The 22680-nt window shown below is 47.9% G+C and overlaps 1 protein-coding gene across 5 annotated transcripts in view; it reads left to right on the top strand.

Annotated features, from left to right (window-relative positions):
- Nucleotides 1-9296: 9296 nt before the first annotated feature.
- LOC309435227 (sodium- and chloride-dependent GABA transporter 2) overlaps nucleotides 9297-22680 on the top strand; it is a gene marked incomplete at its 5' end in the record, with an annotated part of 40981 nt that continues 27597 nt past the window's right edge. For 2 of the 5 annotated variants that reach the window (XM_082043244.1, XM_082043245.1), the window contains 5 exons: nucleotides 14768-14906; nucleotides 15009-15074; nucleotides 16370-16582; nucleotides 20975-21109; nucleotides 21968-22108. In XM_082043244.1, the coding sequence (XP_081899370.1) occupies nucleotides 14768-14906; nucleotides 15009-15074; nucleotides 16370-16582; nucleotides 20975-21109; nucleotides 21968-22108 (694 nt within the window). Of the gene's footprint in view, nucleotides 10066-14766; nucleotides 14907-14975; nucleotides 15075-16353; nucleotides 16583-20974; nucleotides 21110-21967; nucleotides 22109-22680 lie in introns of those variants that run through there. The other 3 variants (XM_082043246.1, XM_082043247.1, XM_082043248.1) reach the window with 3 other exon arrangements.

Here is a 22680-nt window from a genome sequence, read left to right on the forward strand (position 1 = left end):
TCTGTAGATAATGTAGTTAGTGGTTGAAAAACCTAAACAGCTGTGATACTGTCTCTAGATCTTGAGGGTTTGAATTTTTATGGAAACATATGTGAAGAAGCAAGCCAAAGTTAAGCTAAGGAAATAATTTTCTTACATGTCTGCTACAGCTGTATGAAAATATCTCTTGTGCTGTGGGGACAAAAATCTCAGTACAGACAAGATCTTAGCTCATGTATCTAGAAAGGTGTGCGTCTTGATGCTATATTCTACAAAGCATACTAGCTACTGCTCATGTTTCTCTTCATGTGTCTGATACAAAAGGTCAACAAAATGCTGTTGTGAGGAACCAAAAATGGCCAGGACTTGAGTTGTGTATCTTTTCCAAACCTTGTGGTTTCAAGCTTTTTCTTCAGAAACGGGGCCTGGACTTGGGTGGTTTTACTTCCATAGAGACAAACGTCATTCCTGAACTCCAGTACCATTATTTTTAGGATTTATGCCACGAGTGTCAAACATACGGCCCAGCACCTTGTTTCTACCTGGCGGCAGCGCTGAGCTCCTTGTCTCCAAGCTGCTGCTTGGTAAAGACTGTTAAGATCAATAAGATGTCTTGGTAGAAATGCATGTTAAGTTGCAAGGTAAAGACAGTGAAAGTAGCTGGTCACACATGCATCATGTGCGACATGTGTTGTGCTGCAGGAGCAGGAAATGGCTGGAGCTGCAGCTGTAGCTACAGGAGAGCGGTGAGCCTGTATGAGAAGAGTAATAGGTGACACCGATGGGGACACCAGTAACTGCCCTGGGCATTGAAAGACAAGACAGAGAAGGATTACCCGGGCCGGGGGGGATGGTGAAATAAGGAGAATACTCTTCATGGGGGGTGATACAAGGAGAATATCAGTAGGCATGTCCACACCCAAAGGAACATTCTCCTTATTCCACCATGGAAGAATTAAGAGAAAGTTCATGCCGGGGAACAGCGTTAAGGAAAATGTTGCTGTACAAGGAACTGGCAATGGGGGAATAAGGAGAATGTTACTGGGATAGATGGAGGAGAATTGAAGGAGAAAGAGTGACTGTTTATGGGGAAGGGGGTTCAAAGGAAAGGGGAGCCCGTATGAGAGGGCCTGACTATCATTTAACCTGGTCCTAAAGGACATCTTGGTCTTTTACTTAGGTGGCACACCATACTATCTTTGATGGAACAATTTGAATCCCAAAATGTCCAGTAAGAGAAAGATTGATGCAGAAGGAATGCAATTTAATGATACAGGGGAAAGCGAAAACATGTTTACGTTTCAAGGAGAAAAACCAGTATGTCCTTTGTGTTACAAGACAGTGTCAATGATAAAGGAGTACAATGTACATGGCAAACACAAGGCCCACCGGCCAAATCTTAAAATTACATTCAGCCCTTTGAAGGCAACTGTGAGGTTGATGTGGCCGCCGGTGAAAATGAGTTTGACACCCCTGGTTTATGCTTTTGACATGATCTGTACCTGAACGCTTGTGCAGCCTGGACTATTTGATAATGAGGGCTGAAGGTAAAAGTGACGCAGATGCCTGTGTGTTAGCCACACTGTGAAGCTTGCATTGTTTATTTCAGTTTTAGAATCATAGAGTAATTTAGGTCAGGAGGACTTCTGGAGGTCATCTGAGTCAACCTCCTGACCAAAGAAGGTCTGACTTTGAAAGCAGGTCAAGTTTTTTAGGGCTGTGTCCAATCAAGTTTTGAATATTTCCAAGCATGGACATTTGACAACCTCTCTGGCTTCATGTTCCAGTTTTGTAACATCTTCAATGCGAACTTTTGTCTAATGTACAGTCAGAGATTCACTTTGCTATAGTTTACCTGTTGCCACTTGAAGAATCTGGCTTCATATTTTCTGTAACCATCCATTAGGTAGTTGAAGACTGCAGGTCCTGCAGCCTTAATTTCCAAGCCGAAGAAACGCAGCGTGGCCTCCCTTGAAGCCACATCACATTCTGCAGCCTTCTAACAATCTTGGTGGTTCTCTGCTGGACTTGCTTCAGGTTTGTGAACTTGTGTTTTTGTCCAGCCCAAAGCTGGACGGGTTACTCCAGATGTGGCTTACGAGTGTTTCATACAGGAGGAAAATCACTTCCCTAAATCTGCTGGCCACGCTCTTGCTATGCAGCCTGATATGGGTTTGGGCTTCCTAGCTGCAAGGGAACACAGTGCTGACTCCTATTCTGTTCGTCCTCCATTAGCCCCAGGTCCCTTGGTTTTTATTTCTCAAGTGCGGGACTGATGAACTTAACAAATTTTCCATCAGTGCATCACTCCAGCCAGTCAATATTCCACTGAATGGGAGCTCTCTCCTCCCCTGTTTTGGGTTTTCCCACTTCTGTTGTCCACCATCATTCAGTTTGGTGTCATCTGCAAACTTGGCTGCTCTCTGTCCTGCCACCCAGGTGGGTTAGCCATAAAACTAAGTTTCCAATACTAGCCCCTGAGGTACTCCACTTGCAGATGGCTACCTGCTAGATTTCAAACTGTTGACTACTAAAGTCTGAGCACAGCAGTCCACCCTGTTTTTCACCCACATTGTAGGTTGTCCATCCACTCCACGTGTGTTTTTGCTGTGGATCAGGGTAAACATCCACTGCTGTCTCCTTATCCACAGAGCACATCGTGGAAGGTGACCAGATGGGGCTGATGCTGTAGTGGTGACTGTTACGGTCCCCTTATCCCTCATGGGCCTGGATGTGGCTTTGAGGAGGATTTGTTCTGTAATCTTCCCAGCGATGGGTGAAGCTACCTGCCCTGTACTTGCCTGCATCCTCCTTGTTTTCTGCTCCTCATTGAATAGGCCTGGTGTGCAGGAGGGTTTGTCACAATCCGTCAGGAGCATGATCTTCTCTACAGGTATTTTCCTAGTCTTCATCATTGTGTACGAGATTCAAATAAAACAAACAAAACCAAACGAACATCAAACCAACAACAAAAAAGAACAACCTATCTGAATTGCTGTTTGTAAGATACATGGAAAACTGAATAGCAGAACCAAAGTTCTCTGAGTGCTGCTTACACCTAATGTCCTTGTGGGCTAACAAGCACCTGTGTCAGTCCTGTACTTTTAGATACAAGTCCAAGCTGCTCTGGTTGAAGTCAATGTTGTGGATGCATGATCCTTCTGTACACAGTTCTTCACAGAATGTTAGGAATTGGAAGGGACCTCGAAAGATCTTCTAGTCCAATTCACCTGCTGGAGCAGGAACACCTAGATGAGGTTACACAGGAATGTGTCCAGGTGGGTTTTGAATGTCTCCAGAGTAGGAGACTCCACAACCTTCCTGGTCAGCCTGTTCCTGTGTTCTGTCACCCTTAACTGAGAAGAAGTTTCTTCTCATATTTAAGTGGAACCTCTTGTGTTCCTGTTTGAACCCATTACCCCTTACCCTGTCATTGGTTGTCACCGACAAGAGCCTGGCTCCATCCTTGTGACACTCACCCTTTATATATCTGTAAACATGAATGAGGTCACCCCTCAGTCTCCTCTTCTCCAAGCTAATGAGACCCAGCTCCCTCAGCCTTTCCTCATACGGGAGATGCTCCACTCCCTTCATCATCACTGGAAGAAAGGCAGAATACAAATGAGCATGAACTGCGGCATCTGATGATCCAGGAGAAATGAAACAATCTACAACCTTCTTTATTCACCAGTGGGCTCTTTACTAGGCAGCACTCCAAGGGCAGCTGTCACCTTTATTTTGTGGTGTTCTAATAACAGTCATTAGAATAAGTGTAACACAGAGTTGTAGCAAAGCAAAAACTATTCAAATATTCATCAATTGCTTATCAGACATGCCTTGCTTTCATTCTAGGTACGTGTTGCATACCTTTAAAAAACAGTGACTGATAGAAAGAACTGCTGTATGTTAGCAGTCATTTTGTGTGCTGGAAATGAAAGATTTTAAAAGGGCAGAAAATGTTTCTTAAAATCCTTGTCTTTCAAATCACTGTTAATGCCCCTGTAAGAAGTTGAGAGCTGTGGTTTGCTAAAAGCATAAGTTGAGGCTTCCTCGAGTTAGATGAAAATGAAAAGTAGGGACCTCCTTCAAATTCTCTCCAGCTGTGATCCCTAAGAATGTGTTAGGTCAGCCTGGCTGAACCAAACAGGAACTCTGCATGGAGCACCGAGTCAGCGGGGAGATGCAATAAATCCAGCACTTAATGGAATTCTAGCCATGCTGGCTTTGGGAGGGTGATAAATGCGTAGGACAGCTGGAAACGGCACAGCAGGAGACTGAGAGCACCGAGCCTCACGTCATAGAACCGTTTTGGTTGGCAAAGACTGTTAAGATCAATAAGATGTCTTGGTAGAAATGCATGTTAAGTTGCAAGGTAAAGACAGTGAAAGTAGCAAAGATTTACTGAAAAAACAAATATTTGTAAGGAGACACATTCTGAATGCCTTTGAAACAAAAGCCCTGCTGCAGTGAAGAGTTTTAATGCTATGTATGTTGCACCCCACGCTCCCCCCCAAAAAAAATAGAAAAAAAAATCAAAGCCAAATGCCTGAGGTAACTGCTATAGGTATTAATATCCAAGGAGACCAGCCATCTCTGAAGATGTGGGTCCCCAGACAGCTGATGGCACTGGCCAGCTGGCATCTGCTTTTGATGGGCAGGTGACATGCCAGATGGAACTGCTGCATCTGTTTCCAGGTTGATGCAGTCCTTGCTCAGTCTGAGAGTGACCCGAGTCCCCTTGTGGGCACTGGGCACACAGTGGCTTTCCTCTCCTGAAAAATAAGGTGTTTGCTATTGTATTATAATATCAGTGGACCCTACATTAGTCCAAATTACGGGTTTGAGAAGCAGCTCAGGTTTTAGTGGAATGCGAGATGAGTAGCACATTCTGTTTACTTCTGTCGCCTGAGGGTTTAACTTTTCCCTTTATACAGCTGGAACTTTAGTTAGCCAGGCCTATGTGTGTCCCTGCAATGACGTTATCAGAGCAAAATACTGTAAAGATCAAAATCTAGACATTATCAGTGTATTGTTAGCATTGCATCCCATTATTTCTTTGCCAGCTTTCCTGATAGTCTCTCTTGGGAGGGGAGGCAGGAGATAGATGCCTTAGCTTTGCCTGCAAGAACTCTTGGGAAATAAACTTGCTGCACCCCAGTGTGTGAGAATACCTGGTAAAGAAGCAGTGGAATAATGTGCGTACTGCTGATGAACCCCCAGGTGAGTGTGTGTGTGTGATACCGTGGGGCTTCTGCTCTTCACCTGTTGCTAGAAGGTGACAATCTGCTGGTGCAGCTGCAAATTATCCAGGTCTGTATCCCATACTGGTAAGGTTTAAAGACAGCTGGGTTGCTTGTCTTCTGGGTGTTGTCTCACACCATGACTTTTTCTATAGTTTTTAACCAAGACTGGCATATTTTCAGTCCTCTCTGCTCTTTTTCGTAATTACTGTTGTACAAAAGGAGACTCTGGAGTAGCTTGCCAAGACGGAAACCGCAGTCTTTGCCCTGAAGGGTGGACAGACTTCCCTGGTAATCAACACGTATCTGGAGCTGACACAGTCCAGCACCGATGCTCTAATCCCTGGACTATCACTCTGTCTGCAGGGAATGTTGGTGCAAAAGAAGTGGATTTTTAAGTGTTTTTCAGAAGAACTGAGGTTACGAGAGTGCTTCCCACAATGTTTGTGATGCTTTAGTGGCCTCCCATATATCCAGTATTTGTGCAAGCTGCATTTATTAGGAGGGGATGGATGACAGGTTGCGAATTAGGTAGTAAAGAAGCAAAACACTGCTCTGAAAGGATCCTGCCCTGTTCTGAGCATGCGTGTGTGCACAGGGAGTTGAAGGCTGGAATACTGAATTCCCCTGGCTCCTGATAGGAATATGCTTGGAATGGTTACACTCCAGGATTTTAGGGATATTAGAAAATTAGAGAATGTGCAACACTCAACAAATAACAGAAGAGAGTACAGAGCAACAGGAAAGCTGTTCACAGCTTAAAAGGTTGGCTATTCTCCCTTCTTCTCCCTTCTTCTCCCTTCTTCTCCCTTCTTCTCCCTTCTTCTCCCTTCTTCTCCCTTCTTCTCCCTTCTTCTCCCTTCTTCTCCCTTCTTCTCCCTTCTTCTCCCTTCTTCTCCCTTCTTCTCCCTTCTTCTCCCTTCTTCTCCCTTCTTCTCCCTTCTTCTCCCTTCTTCTCCCTTCTTCTCCCTTCTTCTCCCTTCTTCTCCCTTCTTCTCCCTTCTTCTCCCTTCTTCTCCCTTCCTTTTCCTTTTCTTTCTCCTTTTTTTTTTTTTTTCTGACTAAGGCAACTCTAGGAAGCTGATGGCTCAGATTCCTGTATGGAGCAGAAAGTAGGCACTTATTTTTCTTCCAACTCCTGTTTACAGAGCATGCAGAGAGTGCTGCTGCACAAGCAACACTTGAGTTTTCTGTACAAAGAAACTTGCCTTGCTTTGTCCTAAGAAAGTGTTCTGAGTCCCTTTCCCTCTCTCAGGTCTAATGATCTCAAAGAAACACAGTTGCTACATGTATTTTTTTGCTTTCTTCTCTTCCCATTTCACCGTGGGAAATCCCCGAGGGAAGTGAGGCCAAGGGAAATTAGGACAAACTCCCTTTGCAGGCTCTTTTTGCTCCTCCCCAGCTACTTTCCCTTCCCAGCAGGGGAGATCTCACCTCCCACCCTTCTAAGGCTGCCTGTCTACTCTCAGAGAAGCTGTGAGACTGCAAACTGCCTCTCCGGAGCTTTTCCAACCTTGCAGCTCAGTGTTTCCTCACCCCGCTGCGGGGAAGCGCGGAGCTGCTGTTCCCCACCTCCCAGCCGGAGCATCCTCCATGCAGGTGAGCACTTTGCTGCTGTCCCGTCAGCCCTGGCTGATCCTCCAGCTTCTCCACCAGCTGGTTGTGGAGATTGGAGATGTTCTGTGGCTCGGCCTTCCAGGCAGCCCCCGGCTGAGCTTGGGAATGGCACGGGGGCACGTACTTCTTCAGGCTGCTTTTTGATGGTGGCTGTGAGTTGTTACCTGTGCTGTCACAGTCAGTGGGCTGTGTGGGGCATCGCTTGGTTCCTCACTGCAGCTGTACCGACAAAGCTTGGTTATGTCTCCAGTTTCTCCCTCTTGATGTCCCTGTCTTTCCTCCTTAGTGAGCCAAGTGCTGCATCCATATCCATTAGCATCGTCAGGACCAGATTTGGATTGCAATAAAAAAGGGCTGTTTTCTGGTTTGCTCTAGTGTAAAGCCACAGCTGCTGTTCTAGCAGTAGTGTGTATGCTGGTACTGCTACACAGTTCAAGCATTGCTGTAGGAAAATTGTAGGGTAACCAGTATTGAAGACCAGTCTCATTTTCCCCTTAGATCACAGTTGTGGTGAATACCAAGATCGAAGGTTTAATTGGCTCCATATTTTTAATTATTTCCCCTATCTGGACACATCACTATGGATTCTTGCATTTGTTTCTTTGATTGCTCTGAAAACTTCACATCTGGACTGTGACTGACTTAGTGAAACTAAATTTCCAGCACTTGTCAGAGGATTGGCAAGCAGCACCTGACCCTCTGCCTTAGCTTGCAGTGGCCAGGAATCAAGTGTCTTCTATCAAAAAGAGGAGGGATGCTCTGAGCCTGTCTGGCTGAAGGAAAGTAATTAATGTTCATGATGGAAATACCTTGTTTGTGTGTGTTTCTCTCTCTGACCTCTTGGTCAGGTCAGCCCCCCTGTGTTTTATCTTAGGTGGGCATCAGTATTTGAATTCATGGTGTCAAGAGGGCAATGTGGCTTGGAATTTAGTGTTCAGAAGTGACAAAGGGTAAAACGTGAGCAGCAGCATCTTTTCTGTTCCCTCTGGAGAAGGCTGCTCTCAAGCAATGCCAAGAAGCTACCTATTCCTTGTAGCACTTGGCTTTGCTAATATCTCTTTGCCTAGTGCCTGGGCACAAGCCCCTGCTCCACTGGCATTCCTTCTCTTTACCAGAAGGGTCACCTTTCTTCAGACATCAGCTGGGTCTAATATGAGGCTTAGCCTTTTCATCTCTGGCACTCATCATAGAAAAATAAAATTGCCTTAAATTATCAAAACTCACAAATGGCTCTTTGCCTGAATTTTTGAGAAAAAAAATGTCTAAGCCTGAAAGAGATTCAGTGCCATGATATGTTGCAACTGACCACCAGAACAGGAATGACTTGTAGACAGATCAGTCTCAGTGTGAAGCTCACTTCAGGCAGAATCCCATCCATTTGCTAAGATGTCTAAAAGCTCTGGGTTTTGCTCGTGTTACATCTCAAATCCCCACCACACAATGAACCAGTTCAGCAATTGACTGGTCAGGAGCAGGTTTCCAGTACATAAGCTCCTTTTTAATTGGTCTGCAGGGGTAACTCAGCACTTTGAGCATCTATAATACCTGCGCTATCTTATGGGGACCTCAGCAGTGCAGCCAAGGGGAAGGTTAGAGAAGATGGGGCCAGCACATGTCCCTCTGCTCCCTCCTGCCCTGTCTCAGGCCGGCAGGGACCACAAAAGCAAAACAAGGGACAACACAAGCCACTTGTGACCAGCAGCAGCTGAGAGTGGATGTGCTCCATGGTGATCACAGCAAAGCTCTGCAGAGCCTTGTAGGGTCTCCTGGGCCAAGTGGCATTTTGGGGATGGGGTGTGGACTCCCACAGGGGGTGCCTCTCCAAACACAGCATCCCTGTGCACTGTGCTGGCCCAGGAGCTCAACTGGGGCACCCGTCATGCCAAGACAAAGGTTGCCTGGGAAGTTCTGAAGAGGTAACGCCTCCTTACAATGCAGGGACTTCTAAAAATCTGCTTTATTTCTGATTTTGGGAGGCTGGAGAAACTGAACCCATGTTTTATTTCTTGTTGACCTTTTTTTGAAATGCCAAAGTTTTTCCCTTTGTCATCTCCTACTTTGAAAACTTATTTCTGACAAACTTTTAAAAACTTTCTCTCATTCTGTCTACCAATGACTATTTGTTGGATTTTCTCCCAGAATGGAAACTTTGTATTCTGAGTAGTTTCCAGCCCAGTAGGTCTCTTGAATTTAAAAATATCCTTTCACTTTCCCCTCACCCCCAGAGTAAGGAAATAAGCATGAATAGATGCTCTGAGAACACTGTCCAGTCCTTGCCTGTGTAAAACCAGATCATGAGTTTTCTGTGCAAGAATCAGTTAAGAAGGTGCAACCCTATCTCACCTCTGAGCTTTGCTTTTTTTTTCTGCCAGAATGTCCAGGCAGACAGGGCACAGGGGCAGTTAAAATCCCAGCCCTATCAATGCCTTTTATTTCATTCCTTGTGCAGACAGTCTCTTTCAGATTTATCATCTTCACCTCAGAGGAGTAAGACGTGCAGAGCACGAGGAAAGACCATCATCCCTATGGTCCCAAGGTACAGCTCCCAATATACCCTCCAATCTACCCTGTACCTAGTCAATCTGCTGATCTCATACTTCTTATATTTGGGCCACTTAAGCAATACTGCTATTAATAATTGCTTGAAATGATGATTTCTTTTTGCATATGGCTCTTGATATGAAAACGCCATCTAATTAGCTCCCTGTCTGCAAGAACAAACTGATGAGTTTTGTTTTCTTGATGCGAACTATCAATTTTCACATCTGGAGGTTGGTGACTAGCCTTCGGAAAGGTAATGATTCTTGCCCTCTCCCTAAAATGTGCTCAGGCTCTATTTCCACAGTTATTCTGCAAGGATTTGTTCTGCCTGCCCAGCTGCTGTGAAGTGGGACTAGGGAAGAGCCCTGAGGTGGTACCTGATGGAGCTGGAAGGAAAGCAGAAGGAGGTGCTAAAAAGATTGAAGATTCCAGACTCAGGAGTCTTTGCTCACTAATCAATTCTTGTTTATACTATATATTTATTATATATTATATTGTAAGCATATATATAGATATCTATACATAAGTGCTTATAACTGCATAACTTTGCAGTGCTTTTGTTTTTGTCCATAAACAAAAGGGAGACACTTTTGAAGTCTGAACACAAACCCCCCTGTTTCTTACTCATCTGTGCAAAGGGCCAAAGCGTTTAGCAGAGACAAGATACTCAGCAGAAGTCAAAGCAGAGGTAAGATGCGTAGCACTGCAGGCCTGCCTGCCTGGGCACTCCTGCTACACTTGTGCTTGTGTGTGCAATACAAATTCCTGCCTTAGTCTTGGGTTTGCTGTCCCAGATGGGCAAGTGTACACCTGTGAGGCACTGCTGTTTCCATTGCGTTCTGGGGGAGAAACCACCAGCACTGGACATAGCTGAGATAGTGGTGATGGGAACTGGCAGCTCTATTGCTACCACTCCCTTATGCAGCTGGAAATTCACATTACAGCCAAAGCAGGTCTGGGGGAACAGTGTTTTGGGTCTCAACTTATCTCCGCTTTTGGCCTTTGATCAGAGGTGCACAGAAAGGGGCTCAGTAGCTCGCTGTCAGCCCATGCACCAAACGTGGTGAGAGCATCGCCCTTAGCTTCTGTGTGCAGAGGAGCTGGGGTACGGCAGTGATGTCTGCAGGAACAGGTTCTCCAGCACTGCACTTGCTGTGAGCGTGCCATCCCACGTTCAAGCTGGTCCCTGAGCTCTGGTTAATGCAGGAGTGTCATCTGTTTATCTCCTGTGTGCAGAGCATCGTGTCCACAGACAGTCGTATCTTGCCCTGGGCACAAATGAGGCCTCCACCCCTCTGCGGGCAGGGTTTTTCTTGCTTCAGGATTCTGGTCATTTGGGTTGTTATTGGGAAGCTGGTATTCACTAGGGAGGCTGTGTTTGAATGCTGGGGCTGTCCAAGTGGCTGCAGTAGGATCTTCTGTCACTGCAGGAAATGCAGGTCCTTGCAATGGGTTTTGGCTCCTGCCTTTGTGGTTTCAAAATACATGTGCCTTTCTGGGACAGGCCTTAGTAGCTCAAGCAGAAGTTGATCCTTTGTGCTCACTTTGGCTTCTTTCTCTGCTGAGCATTCCTCGGGTTCCTTCAAAGTGCCAGCCAGTATCAGCCTCTATTTATCTCCTTTCTGTGCATAATTGTGACAATTTTACTTGCTACACCCATGGTCACTTAAGCTGAATAATGTTTTCAGGCTGAAAAGGCCAGTAGCAGGGTGGTTATCAGATAGAGGAAATTCATTTTATTTGTTCTGGCCTTTGGTTCCCAGATAATACAACTGCAAATTGTGTTCCTGGAAGCTGGGAGGTGGTTTGCAAGATTACACAGCCCCAAAACACATGCAGGCAGTTTGTCATGTGTCAGAGGAACGTAGGGGGAGGTCAAAGTGGGGAGCGTAAGAGGTTGTGTATGTCTCCCAGTAGCCATTTCCATCTCCTCTTTTCCCCTCATCATCCCTCTAAGCCAGTGCCTTTGAATCCTTCCTTCTTCTAGGTTTGAGCCACCCCTGCAGATGTCTGGGTGCTTTGGAGGGAAAATATCTAATTAGTGCTCCTTCCCTGCTCAGCTGGAAGTGAAGTGAGATGTGAAACAAGAGACCAAACCTTGGAGTGTGTTCTGTGGTTCCTACTAGAGCATGCACGGTCAGCACTTGTATGTGTCGGCTGTGCAGGATGGAGCAGGCTGGGGCCAGTTCTTGTGCACATCTGACACAGAAAATGTCAAAGTACCTCATTGTCTTCAGAGGAACCTTGTTCCAGGCTTGCTTGGTTCAGGCTATGGGTGCTTCCCCAGGAGTGCAGCCTCAGCTGCTGGTAGACAGGTGCGACCAAACTGAAGACAGAAATCTTGGCAAAGGTTGTAGGGCAAAGAGAGAGATGAGGAAAATGCAACATAAATTTCAGGAGAGGAATAAACAGCCATTAGGATTAGGATTTTCCAGCCCTTGTCCTGGCTGAGGTGGGAGGTACATTGACAGAGAACCCCCTGGTCCAGCGCTCTTGCTCTTCTCCAAAACGAGGATTGGGGGGAAAGTGGTTAAGCCAGCCGTGCACCCCTTGTGCCCCGGCAAAGGCAGCTCGGCAGCTTGCCTGGACCTGGCAGCCGCTTCAGGGACCTGCTCAGAGAGGCATCGCTCCAGCTGTCCTGGTAAATGGTGTGTTCTGACCCAGCCAGGTGGGTCGAGGCTGGGAGGAGCATGGCTGGCACTGTCCTCAGCCCTGTGCTCTGGTGCATTGCTAAACAGGCAGCCTCCCATTTTGTACCTTTGGCAGGGGAGACAACCCACCAAATTAACCCCCTTGTGCCATCCTGGGGGGTGGCAAAAGAGCGATACACTCAGGACCGGCACCAGCATCAGTGCTGCCATTTGCCAGCACATGCAGCACTGGAGGAAGATGCTCTGGAGCTGCCTGGTGAGGTTCAGCTTCTGTGACTCTGGCTGGCAAATTCTGCTGCAAAAGTACTTCCCTGGTGTTCTCCTTTTTCATACAAATAAAATATGTATGTGTGTATCTGCCCAAACATTTTGAAATGGCATTGTCGTCTTAGATCTCAGGGTGAAATTGTTTTCCTGTTTCTTACTACAGTGTGCATCTTATCTAGGCTTGCTCTTTTTTTTTTTTTTTTTTTTTTTTAAATTCACATTCTCTCTCTTAGTTGTTTTTTGTAAATTCGTTTCCTAAAGATTTGTTTCCAACTGTCCCCTTTCTTCTGCTTGACGTAAATGTGGTTATAGACTCAAAATCTTAAGCATTGAAACTTCATCCTTTGCGTTTTTCCCTTTAGATTTTCTTTGCCTCTGATGGGCCCATTAAAGTGCTTCCCAGTCTCTTTGCCTTCTGTAATTTCAAAAAAGTGTATTGAAACCATCTTTTTCTGTAGTCTTAATGGATACTTTGTGATATTTGTTGGTTCTTTTCTCTTCCTATCTTCAGTAAAAGGATTCACTCATTTATTATTTTTAATCTCTTAAGTAACATGTCCCAAAACCATATGGACTTTTTCTTGTTTCACCCCAGAAGATGTGTAAAGTGATGTTTTACTTTAAATATGCTTTGCTCAGCATTTTCCAGCTTGCTTTTGCACTTGTGGATTTAATATTTCCCCTTGATGGCTTATGTTTACACTGAACATTTGTTTTCATTTTCAAGCTATTGTTGTGTTCAGCGCAGTCTTATCTCGCTGGGCGGAAGTCAAATAGTTTGTTATTGATTACACATTTCCTATCCTACTCTATTAGTTCCTGCCAATTAACTTGTTGTCTTGTTGATAAGATTATTGCCATTGGTGCACTGTAGTGATCGTGGTTATCCAGGGATATTCGAGCAGCAATACTGATGTTCACAATTGTTTTGAGACTCTCAAGAAATATTTCCTTATTCTGTCTTCTCCTTACAAAAACCTATTGCACAAGGCCAGGTGTTATTTGATTTTACTGGTGTTTTTTTTAATCCCTATATCCTTACCCTAGTTAGGTACAGCTACACTATCCACTGTGAAGTGGTTTCTGCACAGGGATGTTCTCCGTTTCTCACCATCTTACATAATTCCTCCTCTAGAACACCTTCCCTGGTTTCCAGCAATCACAGATTTGAGGACTGGGGCTGACTGTTTTATTTGGACCATCGTGTTTAATCACTACTGTGGAGGAGCAGCCCTTTGTGGATTTGCCCAGTTCCTTTCCAAATGATATTCTGCGGCAACGGCTGTGGGTACCATGTTTGATTAATTATGCAGAGTTGGAGGAAAAAATATTTCCTTTTGTTTTAAATCTTAATATTTCATCAGATGCCATTAGTTGTTATACTATGAGATGTCAGGAGAAATATATTAATTTCTCTGTCTTTTCCTTGTTTTCTAGATCTGTTGTAAGCTTATTTTTATCGTAGGCATCTCTTTCTGAGCTGAACAGTCAACTTTTATTTGATCACTCCTTGGTTGTATTTGTTCCTTACCACTGCCTGTCCTTCTTCCCTTTCCCTGTTTCTCCTGTAGCAAGCCTGGTCCTGTGTGATTACACCATGGATTAACGTGGCGATACCACAGTGTTTGCTGCTTTGTTCCTGCTGTTCTCCTAATACCTTCTCCAACTGCCTGTACACAGCTCAGGTTTTGCTCCCGCCTTGCACAAGGGCACTGAACCCAAAAGCATGATTTTTTCTTCTTCTTCTTCTCTCTTGCCCCAGATATTCATTAACAGATGTAATAAAAATACTTTAAAACCTTGCCTCACATCCTTGGACCATCGCAGCTGTAACACATCTACCATGAACAATATCCTGTTCTGTTTGCCTTTTTTATGGCCTCAAAACGCAGAGGTAACTACCTGCAGTAATCCCAAGACCTGCTTCCCATGCAACCACAGCTAATTCTGCACCATGGTGTTGGGTATGCAGAACCAGGGCTCTCTTAATTCCTGATGCGTGATTTTTCATCTGCTGCTTGATTGCCCGCTCCCACTGTGGCTTCTGGAGTGATGTCCTGGGATGGATGGGGCAGTGCTGCTTCTGGGAAAGACCAGAGGAAAAGTTCCCTGTGTGGGAGGGAAGAGAGTTTGCCACCTGTTGAATTTCTGAATGAGGCTGTTTTGAGCCCTCAGTAAGAAGCAGCAGAGAGTTGAGCAGAGTTTATTTCCAGCTCAGAGCTCTGCTGCTTGCTGCTGCTCCCGGCTGTGGCACAGCCTGGCTGCCCCCTGGGCACCATGGGTTGGGCTGTGATGCAGGATCATGCCCTGTGCCTGTGTCCTCCCTGCCCAAGAGAGACCCCAGGATGGGAACTCACCATAAATTTGTGCTTTGGCTCTTACCTCTTTCCCAGCAGGTCTTGAGGCTTTGGGTCCCGTGGGCAGGGCTGCGGGGGCACCTGTGTGTGGTGGTCTCCCCTTTCTCCAGGGACAATGTGTGGCGGCGGGATGATGGAGAGTGGGATCCAAGCAGTCCCTGACCCGGAGGGAGAGCACTGGTGGAGGCAGCGTGAGCCCTTCTCGCAGGCGGGGGGAATGAGCCCCTTTGCACTGACCATGAAATCAGTCATGTGTAGGTTTTTGTCCAGCCCTGGGGGGTGGGGGAAGGAATGTGGGTTGGGCAAAGTCTAGGATTACACCACGGGCTGAATTTTTCTTTCCACACTTTAAATAGCCAGCACCTTTTGGTCCTGCCTTCGCGTCTCCCGTCGGCTCGCGCCCCGACAGCGCCGTCCGCAAGGTAATACCTCTGCCCCTGTTTTCTTCTGCCCTGCTCCCCCCGTGCCCCACACCGTTTCGGGTCTGCTGTGGATGAGAGGTCATGCTGCGTTTTCTGCCTGTTTAATCATTTTCTAGCATGGAGGGGTCCTCCCAGTCCTTCATGCAGCCGCTGTCAAATGCCTGACAGTGTTTCTTGCTCCTCTTCAAGTCCCGGAGTATTTTATAGGGGACTATGTAGGGGGAGGGGAGAGGCTCAAAGTGCTACTTTGCCTGTTTTGTTTTGTTTTGTTTTTTCCTCCCTGAATCAGGGACAGTGTCATTTGCTGCCAGTACATTTTCCTTCTCTCCTGGCAATGGAGTCACCAGTGGGAATGAATGGCTGGGGCTGGGGCAGCCGCTTCAGCGGGGAAAGAGTGGGCTCGAGGGCTGGCACCATGTGGAGGAAAGTGCCCTTCTTGACACACGGTCCTCAGCAATCTCAACTTTGGCACCAGGCGTTGGTGGGAACTGCAGTCCTCACCCTTTGCCCTATGGGGCTTTGCAGCCAGGAGGGCATCCTGTCCATGAGTAACAGGCTGAAACATCCCTTGAACCTTCCAAATGGCTGCAGCAGAGCTGGTGCCACCTGTGCCTGTCTCCTTTCTGTGCCCTGGGGCACCAGCTGTGCACCAGCAGTCACGCTGTGTCCTGGCTTTCCTGGGAGGAGAGGAGTCATCTCAGAGGTTTTTGGGGGACTGGTAGATTGCTGCCAACAGTTGCCGTCACCGAAAGCAGAAATGCGTTTCCCCTCTTATTTCAGTTTGTCCTCTTCCCACATCTAAGGCTTCTGTGTGTTTTGTGGCTTTCATTGCATGGTCTGTAAAACCAGACTCCAGTAATCAGCAAGAGGAGAGAAGAGAAACCCTTGTAAAATAGCTTGTCAATTATTTGATCCTGCTCTTGCCCCTAAGTCTGTTCCCTGTACCTGCTGTGGTGGGAGCTCCAGCCTGGCTGAGCTGCTGGGTCTTCTGTGTAACACTGTGCTTGGAGGATGGGCTTCCAGAAGGAAGAGTGTGTTGAAATGAGTCAGTTAAAAATAATGAAACTGATAGAGGCTTTTAAGGACTGTTTTGGGACTCAGCAGAGAAAGCACACGCATGGTCTTAGCACCTTCTTGCTAGCAGGAATTGGTACAGGAATCAGCATAAGAGGCAAGAGAGGAATGGTTCAGCATGTGTGTGCACATGTCCTCTCCCCTCTCTTGCCTCCTGTATCCCAAATTTCTGCTTATTGCATGGCTTGTGCTGAACATAATGAAGGAAACTCCTTCTGAAGGTGGGATGGATTACAGAGTCCCTGGTGCTGTCAGCAATGGTGAAACAGTGTCCTCACACCCCATCATGGAAAAGGAGAAGGAGGAGAAGGACCAGACCTTGGAGCGAGGGCAGTGGAACAACAAGCTGGAATACGTCCTGTCTGTGGCTGGGGAGATTATTGGCTTGGGAAATGTCTGGCGCTTCCCCTACCTCTGCTACAAGAATGGTGGAGGTAAGTGCAACCCTGGCCCTGGCCACCCCCGGGGATGCCCACTCACCCGTGTCCCTCTGTGGTTCCTCCTGTCTCTGCCACATCCACATCTGGCCCTGCTCACCCCTGGCAGCAGTCTCTCAGTAATGCCTGAACCACGAGTCTGAAGAGAGGATGCCAACCTGCCAGCACGGCGCCACCATCTGGACTATGTGCAAGGGGCTATTTTGACCTGCTGGGATGTGGGTGACCAAGCGGTGATGTCCCAGGGTTTCTGGTCACTCTGTTTCCCTGTGGTGTGTGGAATCCTGGTCCTGCTGGCGAGGTGGGCAGCCATCAGCAGGGGGAGGCAGGAGGGCCCTGGTGGGGGGCTTGGCTCTTGGAGCAGCATGATTCACCCCAGGCAACATATCCTTGAGGAGCACCAGGAGCCCTGTGCAAACAAGGTGGCAGGTCCTGGTGATGCAGCAGGGAGCAGTGCAGGAGGCTGCTGGCACCGTAGTCCTCACACGTGCTGCCAGGAGCTGTAGCATTTCCTGAAGGCTCAGGAAGCCTCCAAGGGACTCTTGACCACGGGTTCTAGTCTGGTGTCTGGTCATGGAGGGATGTCCCTCAGGGACTGGTGCCGAAGCTGGGAGGCAGGAACCGGGCAGAGCAAGAGGGCGCAGCTGCCCTCCTGCAGTGCCCTCACAGCATCTGCTGCAGCTGTGAGCGCAGGCGAGAGGGAACACACACTCCCGAGATATGCAGTGGGGATGTGAGGTGTGCAGACAGACAGACGTGTTTGAGGGAGAGAGAACGGGGTGTTGCTGTTACCCCTGAGGTGCCACCACACTGGTGCTGCTCTGATTCTGCTGGGCAGTGACCAGTGGCTGATCCCCCATGAGTCTGGGCTGCACGGTGGCTTGGCAGCAGAGCTGGGCTTGCTTTTGCAGGTGGAGGGTTGCCACAGGCTTGTACAGGTGTTTGTGCCTGCTTCTACTTTGTGGTTGCCTTTTAAAGGAGAAAACTATTTAAAAACCAGAAGCCCAAAGGCCTTCTCAAATTTGGCTTGGTGGCACATGGAGAAGGAGTTGCTCTCCCAGTCTGCTGATTAATTGCTAATTGGGCTCTCTGGAAGGGCAAGGGAGAGGGGAAACAGTGCTTGGCTGGGAGCTGGCAGGGAGCGAGTGCTGGGGACCCGGGGCTGAAATCCCCTGGCTTGAGCTTGGCGTAGTCTCATGGGCCTCACTAAACTGCTTTCATCCCAGTGGCATAAAAGAGGATTAACCGCTGTTTAGCTACTTTCACACCATGCTTTGCTCAGCGTTTGTTTCTTTTCACCAGATGGCTGGGCATTTTCTTTCCCTGTTGAAAAAGGAGGATTTTTCATGTTTTCTTTTTCCACGGGGAATGTTTCTTGGCTGCTTGCTAAGCCGTGTCTACTCCCACTGCTGCACCCTCCTGGGTGCCATCCCATCACGGGGAGCAGGACCATGGACCCTGACCTGGCACCCCTTGGCTTGGGTGCCAGGGGAGACCTCAAGGAAGGCTCTGGGGGAAGTGGAGATGTTGTGTGTGGTTGGACAGCAGAAGCAAGACACAAAGGGAATTCTCAGCCATTTTTCCCCTTAGAGGAGGGCATGAAGCAAAACCTCAAGAAGCAGCAGAGGCTGCGAGGAGTTGGAAATCTCAGGCAAATTTCTGATCTCCAGCCCCTTTCCCATGAGGTTAGAGCAAGGATGGGGCATGAAACTCTCGTGCAGAGAGGAAAGTGGTTCCTGTATGGCTTTTCCTGGGGCAAGGCAGTGCGACAAGGCTGTGCAGGACTTGGGGCTCCCTCCTGCCTCGTGGAACCCAGCCTGCCCTGGCTGGTGCTCTATCACATCCCTTGTAATGCCTTGAGATTAACTTTAAAAGCTACCAGAGGTTTTTTCCTGTACTGCTTTGGGAAGGCTGGTCTGGAGACTTGCTTCTCTGGTAATTAAATAAAGGTGAGAGGCCTTTATTTAATTTTTAGCTTCTGGACAATCATGGCCAGCCTACAACCATTTGCTTTCATGCCACTATTACTGCCCAGTTGAAATGGCCCTGTCCCACCAGCTGACTTCTTCTTGCCATCATGAATTGTGTGTAGGCAGTGGTGATAGCTGCTCTCAGATCTTTCTTTGCTGCTCTAAATAAGTCAGGCTTTTCACAAAAAAAAAAGGTATCTGCAAAATCTGAGCTATGCAAAGAGGGGCAGCTGGTTACTTCTCCTTTCTATAGGGATATTTCCACATAACAAAGAGTAGTCCCTTACATATTGGGTGCTTGGTGTTTGATACCAAGGTGCTATCTAGTAAGGGAAAAAAGAAGAGCAAAAAATGTTCTTTTTTTCCTCTTGTTCACTCTTGCTCTCACCTCCTGTGGCAGGGTCAGGCCTGCCCTGGCAGGCTGGCCCCATGGATTGGGAAATACTGGGGAAGCCTGCCTGGTGGTGTGGCTGCACTCCCCAAACTGGCCGGTCCCAAGGGCCGACTGCCATCCCTGAACATGCGGAGGGGAAGGTGCTGCAGTGGAGGGGACATGTGTGGCTCTGCTGGGCCCCTCTTCTGGGCTTTTCCTCCTCGCAGTCCTGCCTGCTATCCTTGCCTGGCTATGCGGGCAAGCAGCAGCCCTCTGCCAGCTGAATGAAAAGAGATGGGGAGCGGTGGTGGGGGTCATCCCACCCTGTCTGTCCCCCAACCTGGGGGGCAAGGGGAGCAGGGCAGATCATAGTCCCTGGCCCAAACATGTCTCTGCAAATGCCTCCTTCACCCCACCATAATTTTGTATTATTTAACAGTTTGCATGCCAAGACCCTGCGGTTAGATCTCCAAAGCATGAAACCTGCCTGAAACCTGGGATAACCAGAGGTGCTAAGGAAGGTAACAGGCCAGACCCAATCTGCAAGTAGGGGAAATCCAGGCTGGAAAGCTTGACCTGCCATCTCAGAGACGTCCCTGGGGAACCCCTGGCTACAGTTTGGTTAAATACAAACTTTTATATGAGAATAATCTCTCTTGGAAATAGGTTCCACTTTTATGATCACATGATTACACACAAGTTGGGAGTTGAGGGGATGGCGTTGATACAACCATTTCCCCTGCCCTTTGCCCTCACCAACTTCTATTTGCTGGTGGAGGGACAGCACATGGGCAGATGCTTGTTGTTCCCACGGGGCTGCCAGGTATCAGCATCCCTTCAGCTGCTGTTTGCCTGCAGGGAGCTGCTGAGATGCTATCCCTATCTATTATGTTGATTCCATTCTTCTTGCAAGAAAGGGAGGGCTGTGGCTCTGTACCCTGCTGGGACGAGTGTGAGGTGGGACTTCTGGCCAGTCCCCAGAGGCCCCGTTTCCTCTCCCTGCTCCTGTAGGCTAGCTAAGCTTCTTAATGAAATCTCTTGGGTTTTGAGTTTACTTGTGCACCGGCGTTGTTATTTATTTCCCATACACCCCCACCGACCAGACTGCAGAGCCAGTCAGTGTCTCACTGGCACAGAAAAGGCTGCCACTCTCCGCTTGGCACTGCTCCTTTCCACAGCAGCTCTTCATTCTGCCCCATGTCCCCGGCTTTGCAGGAGGGCTTGAGCAGCTCTGGTGGCACACGAGTGCAGCAGGGAGCGTGGACCATCTTGCAGGGCTGTCTCTGTCCTCTGCAGGATAAAAGCCATTAAAGCATTTAACATTAGCCTGGGGTAATTAAAAAACGTGATGCATTTTATCTCTCCATGCCTGGTTTCATGACAGGGCTTCACCAGGAGGGCAGCCCTAGCCACTGATGTGAGGTACATACTTTCCTGTACCACTTGCTTTTTGCTTGCATATCTGCTGCTTTTTTGGTGAGCAAATGACTGAGTAAACCCACAGACTAGGTAAAGGTGTCAGTCTCTACATGCTCCTCAGTGCCTTAGTGTTGTCACCTGTGAGCCTGTCAGCTTATTCTGTCAGAATAATTAATGTGAAAGGAACCACCAATTTGATTGAAAGTCACAATGGTTTTAAAGCAGGGTGTTCCCCTTATTTCTGTACAGCTATTGAGAACTTGTTTCACTCTTCTGCACAAAAATCAGGCCTAGAAACTTCCCTTCCCCTTTCTCTTCAACCTTTCCTCTTCCCTCTTTTTCCCTTCCTTTCCTTTCCCTTTCGTTTTTTCTTTTGTTTTTCCTTTCCTTTTTATCTTTTCTAAACGTGGAGTTTGTCATGCAATTGCATCACTCTAGGAGATGAAACATGAGAAAAATCCCTTTTTTCTGGCACCTGTGTCCATGGCCTTCCCACCTCACAGCCCACAACCCCTCCAAGGCTGTCACCCCTCAAGGAGGGACCTGCTCAGTGCCAGATTGGAGATGGCCTGACCCAAGTCACCCCAAAGGGGCTTATTTCTCCTATCTGCTGCTTGAATCTGTCAGGTGCCTTCTTCATCCCCTACCTCATCTTCCTCTTCACCTGTGGGATCCCTGTCTTCTTCCTGGAGACGGCACTGGGGCAGTACACCAGCCAGGGAGGGGTGACAGCCTGGCGCAGGATCTGCCCCCTCTTTGAAGGTGAGTGGGGTGAAGCTGGGAGGGCACGGCAAGGTGGGGCGACTGTGGGACCCCAGGGGGGTTGAGTGGCGATGCATCTCCCCACAGTTAAGCTCATCATTTACCTCCACACATCTTCTGCCTACAACGGGGGATCCCAGACCAGGGAAGGGCACCGGCTGCCCCCTTTCCAAAATCATGCTGGAAAAATTGATGGCCTTTCTCACCAAACAGTTCTCATCATTACGTTGCATGCCAGCTTCCTTCTTCATGGCTGCAGCTCTGGCCAGGAGCTTTGTACCCAGTTGAGGTTGCCTTCCAAGAGCTAAATGATGAAAATGCCTCTAGAGGTTATAAGGAACCTAAAATGTGGTACTATTTTTTAAAGTCAATATTATGTCATTTTCCTGATTTTGTAGATCACTTGAAACCTTTGTGGCAAAAGGTGTCGGCTGTCTTAATAAGTTGTTAGCTGTCAGATCTACTTCTAGCACTGTTTCAGCACAGTCATCCAGCCTCAAACTACTTTCTTTGATGTGTCTGAAGTAGGGTTTTTTCAGCAGTTAGAGCACTGTCATATTTTTCTGTCCCTTTGTGTGGCTTTCCAACCATAATTTGCCAGTCCCCAAGGAAGCCTTTGGTGGGGTGTTAGGAAGAGGGGGGTCCCTGAGGTCTCTGCTCAAGCCCCTGCTGATACAGCATGGTGAGCTTCAGAGAGGGGATGGTGGCTCTGGTGGCCACCCCACTGGCATTCATCCAGCAGCAGGGTCAAAATGTGGAGCAGCAGATGAAAACTTTGGGTGAGCACCTCCCAAAGGGGAGTCCTCTTCCTGTCTACCAGTGTGTGGGTGACCTACCTTCGGGCCTCCCTTTCTGCAGGAATTGGCTACGCCTCACAGGTCATCGTTGTACTTCTGAACTTCTACTACATCGTTGTCCTGGCCTGGGCCTTGTTTTATCTCTTCAGTTCATTCACCATTGACCTCCCTTGGGGCAGCTGTGACCACGAGTGGAACACAGGTGGGTGTGGAGCCCTCTCCCAACCCTCCACCAGTTCCTAGCTGAGGGAAACCTGCTGCTGACCAGGGCCAAACCTCAAGAAGCGTGGCTTGCCCCTGCTTGGGTGGGACTGTTGGTCATAGGGGTTGAGAGTCTTGGGTCTCTGCAGTGATCCTGGTGCTTTTCGGGAAGCAGCTTAGTTGATCTGGGTCTTTGCTAGAGAGCACCAGTGCTGGCACTGCCCAGCCACTTGCAGCACCCAGCTAGGACCGTGCAGTGGCGGCCTCCCTGGTGGTTCCTGCTCTGGGCTTCAGCCACCATGGGCACTTTTCTTCTTGGCATCTTCCAGTCATCCTGGGCTGTGTGTCAGCCATAGACCCAGTGCTGGTCCATGCTTACCATGCCCACTGGAAGGAAAATTTAAATGCCATCATCTTAATCGTCACAGGTTTCTTACCAATTTTACCCTAGAGGGGACTGCTTTTGTGCCTTTTTGGGTCTATATGAAATCAATGTCAATGAGAGTTGACACTGTGGACAGAAAGGGAGGGATTTTTTGGATCCTCCAGTATTCCATCTGCTGCTGCTTATGT

Source organism: Streptopelia decaocto, assembly GCF_964273445.1.
Source record: "Streptopelia decaocto genome assembly, chromosome: 1".
Taxonomy (NCBI): Eukaryota; Metazoa; Chordata; class Aves; order Columbiformes; family Columbidae; genus Streptopelia; species Streptopelia decaocto.